The 16,170-nt window shown below is 38.5% G+C and overlaps 1 protein-coding gene across 1 annotated transcript in view; it reads left to right on the forward strand.

Moving 5' to 3' along the window:
- TGFBR3 (transforming growth factor beta receptor 3) overlaps nucleotides 1-16,170 on the forward strand; it is a 125,143-nt gene that overhangs the window by 93,544 nt on the left and 15,429 nt on the right. Inside the window, exons 7-14 of the mRNA XM_075508386.1 lie at nucleotides 936-1,083; nucleotides 5,856-6,045; nucleotides 7,271-7,596; nucleotides 8,494-8,643; nucleotides 10,445-10,576; nucleotides 10,835-11,002; nucleotides 13,807-14,106; nucleotides 14,963-15,083. Coding sequence (XP_075364501.1) covers nucleotides 936-1,083; nucleotides 5,856-6,045; nucleotides 7,271-7,596; nucleotides 8,494-8,643; nucleotides 10,445-10,576; nucleotides 10,835-11,002; nucleotides 13,807-14,106; nucleotides 14,963-15,083 — 1,535 coding nt within the window. The remainder of the gene's footprint in view (nucleotides 1-935; nucleotides 1,084-5,855; nucleotides 6,046-7,270; nucleotides 7,597-8,493; nucleotides 8,644-10,444; nucleotides 10,577-10,834; nucleotides 11,003-13,806; nucleotides 14,107-14,962; nucleotides 15,084-16,170) is intronic.

The following is a 16,170-nucleotide window of genomic DNA, read 5'->3' on the forward strand; positions in this document are numbered from 1 at the left end:
CTTTATAAAGTTTATATCCACAAAGAAACCTACAGAAGCTGAGCTGGGCATGTGTAAAACTGCAGGAGGTGAAACGAAGGTCCCAAGATACACTAAGTCTCAGTGCAGAATCTTAGTTGAAACCTGCTACTTGGGGATGAGCACATTCTTATGATATACAGCCCCATAAGATGATCTGGAAGTAAAGGTTTTTCTGTTGAATTAATATTTTGCACGACGAGATGTTATTGATGGGTACAAACCCATTTGTTCTACTTATTTTACTGAGGTCTTGAAAATCTGGATAGTGTTCATCTATTTTCCAGCAAGCAGTAGGCTGGACATCTGCTTTTCTTTTCTTTTCTTTTTAAAGTAAGTATATATCCAGAAGTACTGGAAACTGAATACGACGACTTAATTCCTCAACACACACAAGATCCTAAGCAAAGTAATTTCCACAATTTAACTGCCTAGGCAGAGACACTCCCCAATATAGTATTTGTGCATTTTTTTGGTATTAACCTGCTTAATTTGTCTTTTTGCTTTTTTTAAGATATTATTTTGAGCTTTAATACAGTTATAGCTAGAGGAAACTGAAACAGCTATATTTAGGCATTGTCACAGTGAAATAAGAAAACAAAATTTACTTTATAAAGCAAACTGCTAGTCCTATAACTAACTTGCTCTAAATAATAGCTGAAAAGAGTAGCATGCTTCTTGTAAACAAGACACAAAAATATTATTTGTCTAAAAAGTATTTGTTTCTATTGTTATGCAAAAATCATTTAAGCGTATGTGGAATAACAATCTGTTTTGCACATGTTGTGTTGCCTGGGATAATCTCCAGCATTTTAATCAGCTGGCCAGACAGTGGAAACATGATGGATTGGAAGAAGGTTGATAGCTGAAAATTTCTGGCATTCTGGTCTAACTTTCTCTCTATTTTCCACATACAGTGCTTTCCAGGTGGATATAATCGTGGACATTAAACCAACTCAACCAGGCGCCAAGCTTGTCAGAGATGTCGTACTTATCCTCAAGTGTAAAAAGTCTGTCAATTGGGTTATCAAGTCGCATGATGTCCAGGGAAAGCTGGAAGTGATTGTAAGTTAAGGCACCTTTATTTTTTGAGATATCATACTGCAGCGGTATAAAATCCGTTTAAATGTGATATAGTGCTAGACCATATTGATTTCTGAATGTTTTCTCTCTTAGCTGCTCTTTTTTTAATTATTACTGCATTTCAAGGAGTAAATACAGAAACTTTTGTTTTCTCCTTTACTCTTAATATATGGGCTATTAAACTGACCAGCACATCACAGAAGCCAGGTGGTTAGTGCAAGGATTTAGGGTCAGTGTCTTTTTGACTTCTGTTGAAGTACCCTAAACACCGAGTTGGATGTTCATCTCCCTTTTTGCTGTTACTTTGGTGAGTGGACCTACAGGTTCATCTCAGAAGTTGGAAAGATGCCTGTGAGTGCAGAATGGATAATCCTAGATACACGGCACACACCCATGTCCCTTTAGAAGTGGAAACTTTTTTACTCCTTCCACTTGTGGTTGTAGTAGTCTCTAGCCCTCTTCCCTGCCAGTACTTCTGTCCCCAGCAAGGGTTTGGTCAAATTGACCTCACCTCTCCTCAGACCGCAAATAGTAAGTTTTTAAAAATTTAAACCAGGATCTCTAAAGCTAAACTTCTGAAACTATACTTACGCATAATTGGAGGTTCTGATTCAGAATGATTTTTGGTACAGGCTTTGTGGCTCAACACCATTTCTACGAAGAAAATGTGTTTTCCCTTGCTCTGAAATAAATAAATAAAGTTGGACTGATCTTGCAGTCTATAAATGTGTGGCCTCTTTCTGTCTTCATCAGTGATCAGTTAGGAGTGCATTGTGCAGTTGAGCTAAATGTTTGCTCAGGACCACCCAGTGGCCGCCTGATTAACAGTTTTACAGTAAGTCAGATACATTTTCAAACTCCAGCTATCTGTATTTATAAGAATTTCACTTTGCTTAGTAGCTTTCTCCTTTTAATGTGTGCAGGGGCAATTCTGACAGGTTGTTTGATCTAAAGGCTGCTTAATCTAAGTCTTCTAAAGGGACAGATTGGTAGGCAGGATTTCATGCTAGATTTTGAGAGTGAGGGATTTAAAAGGAAATAAATTATGGTGTTGCTCAGAAAATTGAATGGAAAAATTATCTAGGGTGGATGATGAAATTCCCTTTTGATCCCTGACACATCTTTGTCTTACAGACAGGAAAGGATGTTCTAGTCATCCTGTAGGTCCTAAATAATCAGCCCTTAAAGAGAAAGGTCAAGGTTAGTTGCCCAGGATTACCACACTTGTAAGCAGAAGGGCAAAAAACAATGCTTGACTTGAAAGTTTCATTCTGGGTTATTATGTAAAATTCACCACTGTATCTTTAGTCCTATATGGGTCTACTTTCACAGGATAGAGAATTGTGCATTAGTTCACTTCATGCTTGGAGATAGCCAAAGTACCATATTTCATATCTATGAAGCTACCTCTTTATGGATGATGAATTTTCAGGGAGAGGGATTCTAGAGGATTTTAAAATGTCTAAAGTGCTGCACTTGAGTATAGAAAAGCAAGGCTCCTATTCTTTTTAAAGTTCTTATTTATTAACTATTGAAAGTGTACGTAAAAAAGTATAAGTGAAAAGTCTTTCTCGAACGAGTGGCAGAAGGTAACATTCTATTTAGATTAACAACAAGAGAAAGTAATACTATATATGGAAATGTCAGTATATAAAAGACTTTGTATATTTATGTTAGGATTTGTGAGTAACTGTTTGCTATACTGCTTCATTTATATAGATGCTTCATTTTCTGAATGTATGTTTATTCTCTTTTATTTAGAGGGGGGTGTGGGAGGGAACTAAACACCCCCATGTCATTAAAAAGCCTGTACATCCAGTATTTAGGATCTGTTCGTATCTCTGTTAAGCTGAAGGCCTTTCCAAGTCCAAATTTAGACAATGCATAAAAACATTACTAAACAATTAGGTAATGTTTCACAATGTTCTTTTTATTAGTTGAATCGGTTCCATGCACTTCAATTTTCCTAACTTCTTGCCCTCAGTACGAATCAGAATTGTCTTGAGGGGATTGGCAAACCGAGAGGGAAAGGTTAGTGCTAAGCTGCCTCAAACCCAGGACTGTGAGTTATTAAGGTCTAAGTTCATAGACAAAAAATGAAAAAGACGTTTTAGGTCATCCAGCTCATCTCCCAGCTTGCTGTGTTTCTTGAAACTCTGAAAGAGGATGGAGACAAAACCAAGTAAAACGGGAATAGTTTAGGTAAAGTAATTGCACATAATATACGTGCAATGCTTTCCTCCCAGGCTGTGTTTAGCTCCTGTTTGCTGTCTGCCCTTACATCAAGCCCCATTGCAGTGCCTGTGTATTTCTGTGCTTGTGGACTATCTGCCGTTCACATTGCTTCCTTTGGATTCAGTGTCCTTTTACGAAACCGTAGGTTGCACAGTGGACGAAGAAGTGAAATTGCAGAAAGATTTGATAAATTCTGTTAGCTTCCATTTATCTCAAAGGAAATAAGCGTATTGAGGGGTGAAGAGTGAGAGAGGTGAAATGCATAGAACAAACCTGTGAAGGTTTCAGAAACTTGGAGGGACTGTTCCTTACGTGAGAAGAACTGCCCACCAGTTTCTGAAATGGTCTCTCTCTATTCCGAGTCGGTTAGTAGGTGACTCTGTGGATTGCCTGGTTTCATGCGCTGTGTGTGGAGGTGTTGGCAGGGCAGGCAAGCGGAGGAAGGCATGTCTGTTTCTGCAAGCCATTGTGCTCCATTTCGTTTTACTGTGGCGATGCAGGACTGAACATTTACAGGCTCAGCGTGGAGTGGAGAGGTATAAACAAACCCTGGAAATGGTCAGGTGCCAGCTAGGACAGAGAAATTCTGAGATAATATTTGTTCAGCTGTCTCCTCATGACAAAAAAGAAAAGGAAAGCAGAGGGGGAGATCCAGCAAAGTTGGGGTAGCATAATCATTCCAACCAGTCAAAGCCGTGTAGTTATATGAAAATGTGTGATAAATCATGGCCAGATTTGTATCTGTTGAAGCATAAAAGATTATCTCATCCAAAACAGTAATAAGGCACTGAAATTAGGATACCTATTGCTTCCTTTTTGTTTCTTATCTTCAGTGGCCTTTGCTAGTCATTGATAGCTGTACTGGTAACAGTATCCTCAAACCAGACACTGCAACTAAAATTCCCTTTAACTTCAATTGTGAAGCTGTGAGTGTTTAAAGGATGCCAAAGTGGAGCATTAGGAAGAAATGAGGGAGGGAGCTGAAGATAAACTACGCCGTTCCATTGGGAGTCTCTGAGCTTTATTGGCTTCTTGGTTCAAAAGCTCCGTTTCTGAGCTCAGGTACAGAAGTGCAGTCGAGCTCTGTGACGCTGGGTAGCAGGTCCATACGACCACTGTCTAAAAGCGATCAGGGCAAAGAGATCAGTGCAGTCAATCTTTTGACGTTCTAAAGTGAACGGGAATTAAGATTTGTTCACGTTGAGGGAAACCAATGGGGATTTAAAAAAAAAAAAAAAAAAAAAAGCAGCCTATATGATGGAGAAGGTAATCAGGTGTGGAAATGAAAGTGTTTGTTGTAGAGCATTCAATGGTGGTATCTGCATATAGAAAGTGCAACTCAGTCACGTTGCAGGAATCGTTGAAAAGTGGGTTGTTGTGCCTTTCCTGCTATGAGCACGTTCAGCTTGTTCTGTAGTCACTGATGTGATTGTTGTAGTGAGAATAGTAACGTTGTGACTGTAAAAATAAATATATCTGTATTTAGCTTTGTGTAAATAGACGTTTAAGATACCAAGCACTTAAAAGCAAGTTAAAGTGTAATTTTCTAACTGCCCCTCTAACAGCTAGAGGTGCTTGTTATATTCCTTTGACTTGCCCATTTGGACAAGAAACTTTGAGATTTTGCAAAACATTTACAGTAAAGCAAAAGGTAACTGACTGTGTGACTCATCTGTATTCCATGGCCAACTCTGATGAGCCGTTATTTGTGATTATTTAATAATAAAACTGAGAGGTCGACAAGTGTATATATGAGTTTGCTGTATCAATTTGTTTGTGTAAAACTTATGTTGTTAATTAAATTTAAAATTTTATTTATGTGCAGAAAGTATATGTTGTCTTTAAGTAGTTTGGCCTTGCCCAAATGTGCATGGTCTCACTTATCGCTCTCTTAAGCATTTAATTCAGGCCTGTTTAACATAACGTTTTGCAGGAGGCACACAAAATTTCTACTATGAAGCTCATTCAGAGAGGCACAGACTGTCCTTGGTGCCAGCTGACTTTAAAGTATTAGCTGGTATCAGCTCTACTTCATGAGCATGCTATGTTTTGCCTTTTTCAGTAATGCTCATTTGAACAAATGTTTTCCCATATGTAGCTTAAGTAATTCTCTAAGCAAAGAAATGAAGGGGACCTTTGAAAAATCAGTTGTCATCTTAACTTCACCTCACCTTAGAAGTCATTTAAACTCAATTTTGAAGAAAATACAGCATTATACAAAAGGCTGTAAATACATCTTTGTCTTGTTTAGGGATTAACAGTTTCTGACTACCTTGATTTATTGTACTCCAGGCAGAGGCTGGGAGGAAGGGGGGGCTTTTCTCCATGTGTGCAGCAGTTCTGTGCCTAAGGTAGCAGAGTTTGGTTTATTTCCCAGGTGTTCTCAGTTTGCTATTATTTAATAGAGCAAAAAACATGTTCAGTCAGTGTCACTATTCCGTTTTAGGTATCCTTAAATGGTAAATCATGAACCAAGTTTTAAATGGTAAATCATGAACCAAGTTTTTCTTTGTTTGCAGACATCAAATAGTATTGGTTTTGGAAAGGAAACAGAACGATCCATGACTATGAGTAAATCAGTAATACCTGATATTCCCTCATCGCATGAGAGTTTGATCAAGTGGGCTTATGAGCATAACTATAGTCCAGTTACTTCCTACACAAAAGCCCCTGTTGCTAACAGATTTCATCTGCAACTTGAAGACACAGGTAAGCTTGAAGATGGACTTTCAGCATATAGAAAAAATATATCTGGTATTTCCAAGAATATGATGATTTGAAAGGTGCTTTCTCAGTTTTGAAGCTTTGTTGTTGGGGGTTGCACTACTTTCACTGCTCATCATCAAGAATGCTGGTAAGATCTATGAATGCTGGTTAAAATAAAAAAATCTGTGGCTTTTAGATTAGAAAAGTCCAGACAAATTGTGTTATTTCCTGATACGTTGGTGGAATTAAAGGGTTATAGTTTATCCAACTCACAAGCCATTATAGCTGACCATGCTCAGTGTTCATGGGAATGGACTTCAGCAACTGGATATCTTTTTAGTTAATAAATCCAGCTTTGATTTTTTTTTTTCCTAAAGTATGAGCATAGTGTTTCCTTGAGACAATTAAATGAACATTTAAATTGTTTAGAGACAAAACTGGCTTACCAGAAAAGTCTAAGTGAACGGAATAAATACAACTGTTAAAAAAAATTTGGTTATTTGGCCAAAGTCATTGCTGATGTAAAGATATCTGGGTCCATTGAAGCTAGTGGAGTTGCATCTGCTTTTTCACTAACTCTGAATTTCAACCGCTAAAAATGTTTAGTGGTTTTGATAAAGCTTATGTTCACATGAATTTTATCAGTTGCACTCTCATGGGTTACAGATAATTATCTGCTTGGGCCAGATGTTGAGATTTCTGTCCTGAGCAGTATGTGTATAAGCCAGGAGATAGATAGTGTTCTCATTTACTCAGTATAAAGTTAACTCTCGTTTAACTTCACTCTGGTTATGTAAGTAGTTCCACAACAGTGGAGTGACTGAATTTGTGATGGGGCAGGTAATGGAAGAACTTCATGCAATGATTTGCACTTAGGCTATTTCTGCAGCACTAAAATAGTGTATTTGCTGAATGTGATGTTTCTTTTACCTCTGTGGTTGCCTTTTGCATATAATAGGCCCACTCCTCAAACCTTATTTTCAGCTCTTAGTGAGGCAGATTTCTAGAAGAGACTATACCAAGATTAGATTCCTCAGTAATAACTAAACTAGTGGAGGAATTGTGGCTAGTTACTTGAAGACTACAAAGATGCTGCTTTGGATGTCCTTCAAGAGCTTCCTTTCTGGATATTTTTTTTTTTTTTTGTATGAAAATTATTAGTTCTGAGCACTTTTAGGAAAAATATTAAATAACCTAATGTTCTTTTTTTTCCTTCTTTTTTTTTTAGAAGAGATGAATGATGAAGAAGACCATTCCCTTCCTCCGGAGCTGACAGAATTGCTGGGTGCTAACCCACTGCCTGCTCCAAAGAATCCTGCATTAAGTGATGGCCTGACTTTTCCTTTTCACATTAACAGAGGAAGACATGACACAGTAGGAGAAGGAATATTCCCATCCAGGGGTTCAGTGGATACATTAATAAATCATGACTTTGAGCATTCCCTCTCAAAACATAAGGAACCGGAAGAGGTTCAGGGCAGTGCTGATGTAGCCCTGTCAATAAAGTGTGATGACAAAGCCATGACAGTAGCTGTAGAAAAAGACTCTCTGCAGGTTGGTGTGATCTCTTATTCTCAAGTTTGGGCAGGCTTTTGGGGCAGACCATTTTATTTCATGGAATCATAGAATTATTTAGGTTGGAAAAGACCTTTAAGATCATCAAGTCCAACTGTTTAACCTAGCAGTGCCTAGTGCACCAGTAAACCATGTCCCTAAGCACCACATCTGCACGTCTTTTAAATACCTCCAGGGATGGTGACTCCACCACTTCCCTGGGCAGCCTGTTCCAATGCTTGACAACCCTTTCGGTGAAGAAATTTTTCCTATTTGTATTTTGATTGAAAAAATAAACATTCTAAGATCTACAGCTATCACCATCCAACCCCCCAGAAAATAGTTTGGTGAGGAAACTATACTGTAGATATTCTTTACCGTAACTCAGGGTCATGTTTCCTCTTCCCAACAGTCTGGTATTTTGTAGAGGGATTTCTGATTAAAGCTTTGCAGGATTGGTTCTGTCAAAAAAAATACTGTACTCAACCATCAGTCTGAGTTTTTAATCTGCAAAGTACAAAGAAGCTGCTTTTGATAGCTGTGTGAGGCCTAAATAGATCTGTCTTTACCATCTACCAGCTGACAGGTTGCTTGTGTCCATTTGCATTGTGGAAAAGAGCCTGATACAGACAGCATTTTTAGCTCATTTCAGACCAAACAGAGTCAGCATTATTAATCAGCAGATTAATAATGAACCTGTTGTTTTCTTTGTTCCATGTTACATTTATTCCCCGTCTGTCCTGTATAACAGCGTTTTGAGAGTGACCTTCCCTGGATGTCAGTACAATGAACTTCACTTCCTCCTATCAGCAGTCATGAACAGTATTCTGAGCTGCACTTTAAGCAAGAGCCTAACACAATTGTGTTTCACCCACTTACAAAGCGCCTTTGTTTCAGGCTAGCGGCTACACAAGGACAGAACTCTCGCTGCTGGATCACTCTTGCAAAGCCAGGATGAATGCTACCCATTTCATTTTGGAGTCTTTGCTGCACAAATGTGGGACTCGGACAGCATATATCTTGAACAAGATTGTTTATTTTAACTCTGTGAGTATTTTACAAAGAGGAGCCGCCTTCTGCGCTGCACATCATAGTGGTACAACGAAGCCATTGTAGTTAGCTTTAGTCTTAGCAAAAAGGAGGCATCCTGATCCTTTCCTGTCTAGCTCAAACCTAGTTGCAGCTACAGTCCCTGTATTCAAGGAGGTATGAAGGCTGCACATTCAGTGTGCTCCTGTGGTCAGGTAGTATCCCAAAGGAAAAAGGAGGAGTTGGAGCTGAATACTTTTAAAAACTGCATGGCTGCACTTTGGGGACCATCTGTACCAGTCTCAGAGAAGTTGCACCAGCTTTCCTCATCCAGTTTTGATGTACCCATACATAAGCAGTACCACGTAGCTGTAAGGAGGAATAGGAATGAAGTTTTGTGATTGCACAAAGCAATACCATTTAATTCATATGCTGAATTATTCTAAGTGAAATTTTTTCTTCCAAAATTGTGTGTGAAAAAGGCTTTCAAAATGTGAGGAAAAGACATTATCTGTGTGTGCTTTTCTCTTACAATGTGGATTAATATTTGCTATCAGTTGATGTACATGACGAAGGGACTCTGAGTACTTGTATATGAGTGATGATGCTAAGGAGCCCACTTAGATTCTAAGTGACTGCTTCCAGACTGGCTCAGCTTAGGAGCTTGAGTACAGTGCAGCTAATCTGGGTTAGAAAGTAATGACACGTTTCTCTTGCTGAGCTTTCCAGTACATAGAAGTAACCTTGGCAAATGATGGAAAGCCTGTGGTCCAACCCAAACACAGCTAAGGCAATCTGATCTGACCTTGCCTGGTTAAAACCGTTCTATACTGGCAAGTCTGTAGCACCTAACTTTAGAAACAGTCCCAAATCAAGACTGTGAATAGAAACATCTCCAAACTATAGAATAGCACGTGTCTGGAGCCAAATACTGTCATTGTCCCTGTATTCTATTATGGCCCAAACTAAAATGAGTATTTGCCTCCTCTCCTTTCTCCATCATGTCTTTTAATAGTCTTGGCTACTCACTTAAACTCCAAATCATGTATGGTGTCTCTCAGAATTTGGGAGCATTTCTCCTAAAAAATAAACACCATGCAGTGGAGTCTCAAAGAGTGTAGATGTCACTTCTTAGCAGTTGCTCTATGTCCAAGAAAACAAAGATGAAGTCCTGGAAGGGAGGGGACTAGCTGAGGAGCCGCAGGGCATACAGAAGCAGAGTGCAGAACATTGGAAAACACAAACGGGAATTTTCAGGTGAAGAAATGGAGAAGTGTGCGAAGGAGGAAAAAAAAGGGGGGGGGGAGGGAATCAGTAGAAATTCAGAGAAAAACAAGGGAAAAATGAAGAAAAGGACATCATGGGTTTGGGTGTACATCTCTGAAAAAAATAGGCAAATGACAGAAGAGAAAATCCTTTAATGACCCTAACACTTTCAGTGATTTTCCGTGAGTGCATTAAGGAAAACTGTAAGTTGCAAAAAATAACTTTACAAAGCTGTTTCTTTTTTTAGTGTTGGTTTTAGAAGTACCAGAAATAGAATGGAAATGCTGGGGTGCTCATTCAGACACCAGCACCCAGACTAGTGTCTTTGCTGGCTCTGAATTCTGGAAACAAACTAAGGGGCGTTCTCTAAATAGAACCTACATATCTTACATGCTCAGCACAAGGCTGTTTAAGATGTGCTTTCACTATCTGCTTAGCTGGTGCACTTCATTTGGCCTTTGCATTGTTCTGAAGAGAGAAGAAAATAATAACCATGAAGAGAAAGTGCTCAGTTATCACCTAATTTTATGCGTTTGCAATACCTTTTGTGCAGATTGTCATTCAGCTGTCATCACCAGCTGAAAGCAGCGGCTTTGATGATGATGACATGGAATCAGGTGATAATGGATTTCCAGGGGATGGTGACGAGGGAGATGTTGCTTTCTCAAGCTGGCCTGAAATAGCGGTATGTTACTCTCGGGTTTGCACCTGACAATAGAGAAATGCCTATTGTAATAGGCACTTCACATAAATTACATTAATTGTATAGCAATTAATTTGTATTTTAACACATTTCTTCTCGCTTGTATTTCTTGTGACCCTGTTGAAGATTTGCACTGAGTAGATGGAACGTGGGTGGACCTGTACTGTACACTCCAAATTTGTCCTTATGCAGCTACCACTCCTGACTCAGGATGTATTTGTATTGTTTTCTTCATTTCAGTTTAATTGCACGCTGCACCAGCCGGAGGATGACAGAGGCATGTTCTGGCCTCCTGAACCACACATCACCAACGTGACCTTCAACATGGAGCTGTACAAAACAGATCTGTTCCTTGCTCCCTCCCAAGGACTCTTCTCTGTTGCTGAGAATGGGCCAATATATGTAGAGGTAACAAACTGAAAAAGGCTTTCAAACTAACAGAAACATTTTGCAAGGCCATGCATCTGAGCCAAATCTGTTCTTGTCAGTTGAAAGGTCTTGTGCAGTTGCTTTAGGCAGACAGGCAGGTATTTGGTGGCTGCAGAGAACAGAAACTGTGGGGTAAGAAGCAGCACAATGTTTTGGATCAAAACCAAAGGATTCCTGCAAAATTAATGAATTTAACTACAAGGTAAATTGATCATTCTTGCCAAATCTGCTTTTCTATGCAGAACTTAAAGGTGGTCTCTGAGCTCTTGCTCTGAACTGGCATTTCCAGATGAAGACTTCAGGGTTCATTTTATTGGGTAATATGGCTGAACCTCATCGGAAAGATGTAGACATGCAAAACATGGTTACAACTGTCTGTCTTCTATATGCTAGTGTTCTCGGGTTACAAAGTTAATACAGATTCTGATCTCTCTCTGATCCACTTACAAACACCAGTTACAATCCTTTTGAATGCTATCACACAAGAGATCTAACAGCTTTAGATAAATAAGAACAGCTTTAGATAAGAACAATCAGATAAGTCAACAGCCAGGTGCCCTCGACTTCAGGTACGTTTTGGACCTGGTAACATTTCCATGTGTTGTTAAGTTTCTTATGAAATCTGGGGACTTTCAAACCAATACAGTCAGTATTTCTAAAGATAGTCATATGAACAGAATTTTCCATTTTTCAAATAATGGTAGGCATTAATAAATACAACATTGGCAATGAAGTAGTATCACCAGTTTATATATGAGTAAATCGAGGAGTGGTGAGCTATGGGCTTATAAGGCCAGGACAATGAGTATATTGACTGAAGCAGTGCTGTGCCATGTTTCTCTTTCCCAGGTTAGTTCCTCTTTGTGAGCCCACGTTGCACATAACTTTAGGGGCCCATTTGACATTGGTGCAGTTTTCTTCCTTGTTTCAGTGTGTTGTGTCTCTTCCTCATTCTCTACCCAGTGAAAAGTACTTAAGATAGTTGAAGCAAAAAGAAAGTATGTCATGCTCAGTGAAGAATATGTTTATAAAAGACATACTATTTTTTTCATTTGGATAAAACAGGCCGCTTCCTTCAGTGATCTGGGATGAATCCCCCTGGCTCTGAGCCTTCTGGATTTGTCTGGTTCTGGAGCTATTTATTCAGACAGATGTTCTGATTTCTTCATCACCTGTCCTGGCAGAAGCCTTTTTTTTCTGTTTTTCCTTCTTGCACAGTGGAAAAATCTGTATCAGTTTTGAACTTCTGTGACTCCGTTTTTAGCTGGCAGATTTTCTTCTCATTTTTGTTTCTGTTTTGCTTTTGTTATTAACAAATGTATTTTGGGTTTTTGGTCAATAAATTGCTTAGGTCAATTAATGGAATAATTGGTCAATAAAGGAATGTTTATTAAGAGCAACATGCTTCGTTTGTTACAAATTCCATTAATCTGTAAGAACTCTGTATATCCCTTTTCCTTCTCTGCTAAAAATGTATTTTTATTTGACTCTTTTGGCATTTTTTTCTTTGTTCTCTACTGTCGTTTTCTTATCATGTTTTGGTCTCACCTTCCTTCTATAGTTCTCTTCTTTCCTTGAGATATCACTCATCCTTTTAGTTACGTGATGGTGTTTCATGATGCTGTAGTATGCCTGTCCTCCTTGCCATAATCTCTTTTTTAACTAGTTTACACCATCAGCTTGTTTACCTGTCAGTATCTGTGGCTTGACTTTCATTCATCAGTCTTTACTTCTGTTTGTTTTAGAAGATGGTCTTTCTTGCTTAGATGCTTCAGCACATGCCTTCATCTCTAATTTGATTGCTGCTCATATAAGGGAGAGAAAAAATGAGAAATGCCTTTATTCACTGCACAACTCATAGCATCCAAAAATTTCTGTATAGACCACAGGAAGACTTGGCAGGCTCTTCCTTAATTATACATGCAGCACATACAGATTAAGTACACATTTAAGGCACATATCTTCCTAGAAGAAAATTATTTCTTGTGGAACTGTTTTCACCAGGCGGTGTTAATGGTTAGGCACAACACTTCTGTTGTTTATTAAGAGCAACATGCTTCATTTGTTACAAATTCCATTAAAATTTTTTTTCCTAATTATTCTGTAGCATTTGTTGTCTGCATTCCAGTCGAGCTGAACAACATCAGTGCCCTGGAAGTTTGCAGTCTTAATTATTTTTCATAAAAGAATATGAATTTCAGACTTAAAATAAACTAAAGGGATCATTTCACAAGAAATCATGGCTTTTTAGGAGGCTCCCCTGCCCCCCCAGTCCAGGAATGCCACCCACACATCAGACCATGACCTCCTCTCTGCCTCTGCATTCCTCTGCTGGCTGGGGGTGGGTTCTCTGTTGTGTCTGTTGCTTTTTTTCTTTTTTCTTTTTCATTAAAGTTTCAAACAGATACAAAGACATGGAATTAGTAGTTGACTGCCATACAGCTCTATTACAGTCTGCGTGTCTAAGGGAAGCAGCGCCATCTCAGGTGGCAGTCGCAGTCATTAACTACGTGTCTGATCTGGACTGTTTTTTTCATCTGCTTTCGGAAAGATAAGGGATTGCTGTATTTATGCACAGTTATGCTATTAAACAGCTGCTGGTTTTGAAACCACAGATTTTCTGTCTCTCAGTTTGACAGTCTACCCTTAACATTCAGCCTTCAAAATAGTTCAGAGTGGAAGTGGCACTGGAAAACTGCTTAAAGAATTGTTGAAAATGTTAATGAAATGTGAACTAAAAATGTCATTTCTGAGATCTTACCGTCTCTTTCTTTTTAATGCAGGTGTCTGTGACTAAAGCTGACAGATCCTTGGGCTTTGCCATTCAAACATGCTTTGTTTCCCCATTTTCAAATCCAGATAGAATGTCTGACTACACCATTATAGAAAACATTTGTCCTAAAGATGAATCCGTTAAATTCTACAGTATTGAGAAGGTGAACTTTCCAATACCACATGCACAAAAGGACAAAAAAAGATTTAGCTTTGTGTTTAAACCAGTGTTCAACATCTCACTGCTTTTCCTTCACTGTGAGTTGACTTTGTGTACAAATAAAGACAAAGATACTCAAGGACTGCCAAAGGTCAGTAATTTATTAAAGTTTAAACTTCTGATTTAGGTGAAAATAAGATTTTATTTTTTTTTAATCTAAACTTTGAAATGAATAAATGGTTTTCTATGGAACTGATGTAATGAACATGGTATCTCTAGGCTCAGGATTTTAATAGATAAGGGTTGTGATGCTATGCATTTTGACTGCATAATTTACAGTTTCTGTTTAAATTTCATTAGGTGGTTATGTGGGATAAATAGAAATTGCTTTTTATTACGCGAGTAGTTGAGATTTATCTTTGCTATCCGTAACACATCCATATCCAAAGCACAAACAACGTTAGCTTTAATTTCCAAAGACATGCATAATATCAGATAATGTTGCAATCTGATTGATTGTTACAAAAGAGAATTGCCAAATTTTGCTTTTTAACTAATGGAAATGGCTATAAATTAGTTGTTAAAGAATGTGTTCTAAGGATTTAGAATTTATTTTTACTTTGGGGTTTATGCACATCCCCCTTAAAACGTATTTTTTAAAGATGATTTGTCATTGTTGATCAACACATGTGTTGGTGGCTATAGTTTTGGCTACCAGATTTTTAAAAAACATTTATACTAGAAATAATTACTACCATTTAAGTTCAATAGTAACACTCTCATAAAGGTTAGAGGATCGATCCTTAATGAAGGCAAAGCTTGCGTCCTGAAGCACAGCTAAGAATTACCTTTGCCAGTACATTACACAGGGGTTGTTTGGAAGTTCTCCTCTTTTTTTGGGAAATAATATAGGATGAAACTGATAATGAGGCAGCTGTGCAGCTGGAACAGCTGTCCTGGCAGAGGGGTGGCTCTCTGACCTCACACACTGTTTTTTCCACCTGCAGTGCATTCCTCCTGATGAAGCTTGCACCTCTCTCAATGTGGATATGATCTTGGCCATGATGCACAACAAGAAAACCTTCACCAAGCCCCTTGTTGTAATAACACATGAAGGAAGACCAGAAGGTATGAAAATGAGCTTGAACTGTTTAATAAAGCTATATATATTATATTGTGTAACGTACAGCTGCTTGAAATGAGGGAGTACTCCAAGTATGTGGCATTGTATAATCTTGTGGCGATACTGTGTTTGTAAGATATTATTTGTTTAGACATTTGCCTGGCAGCAATCATTGTGGCAGTTCATTGCCATTTTTTAACCATCTTTATTGATCTCTGGACATGTGGTTTTGCCAGGCGTTGAGAAAGGAATACCGTACTACACAACAATACGTGTTTCATAAGTATGAATATAGCAGTAGCACTTCCAGCAACTTCTTGTTGCCCAGAGGTCAGAGTCAGTGCTCTGCTCCCTGCTGTATCATTTCTTTATTGTGCTTGTAAATATATATTTAGGAACAACAACAATGGAATTACAAAGTATTGAGGAAGCTAAAGCCTCATAAGTTTGTAAAGCAAAGCGGTGGCCACCAGAGAGAGACTCGTTAGACTGTTAAACTATTAAGAGCAAAAGATGAGACGCACAAAGGTATTTTAGCTCCACTTTGGTGGGGCTTGTTTGATTACGTAATCTTTATGGGAAAAAAACCCATGAGTGTGGCTAGTAACTGGTTGAAGGAGTTGGAAAGGGTGAAGAGCATTATGAGGTAATGCCAAACAGCATGATGAGAATATACTCTAGCTTAAGAGTATGTCCTGCGAGTGAAGGGAAATAAGAACCATTTTCACAGTTTCATTTAATTTGAAAGTTTTTCTTAGTGAATCCCTCTGACAACAGCATTCAGTCATGTTTTGATGCATTCGTAGAAGAAAATATGTCTGTGTTATCTTTTCTTTTTGTATTAGCATGACAGTATAATCAGAAGCTTCAGTGGTTTCACGTGCACATCAAAATCTTCCAATTGTGTCCAAAGGCTGTTTGACTTTTGGAATGCTTTCTGGGGAGCGTCAAAGGATGGGGATCAGAAGGCCTTTAACCTCTGTTGCACAGTGCATGCTTTTTAGTCTTCAAACAATTTAAAGTACCATACAGCATTGCTAGGGGACATAAGCATCAACTGTTTCTGTTTAACTCTACAAGTCAGCTCATGTT

Source organism: Mycteria americana, chromosome 7 (assembly GCF_035582795.1).
Source record: "Mycteria americana isolate JAX WOST 10 ecotype Jacksonville Zoo and Gardens chromosome 7, USCA_MyAme_1.0, whole genome shotgun sequence".
Classification (NCBI taxonomy): domain Eukaryota; kingdom Metazoa; phylum Chordata; class Aves; order Ciconiiformes; family Ciconiidae; genus Mycteria; species Mycteria americana.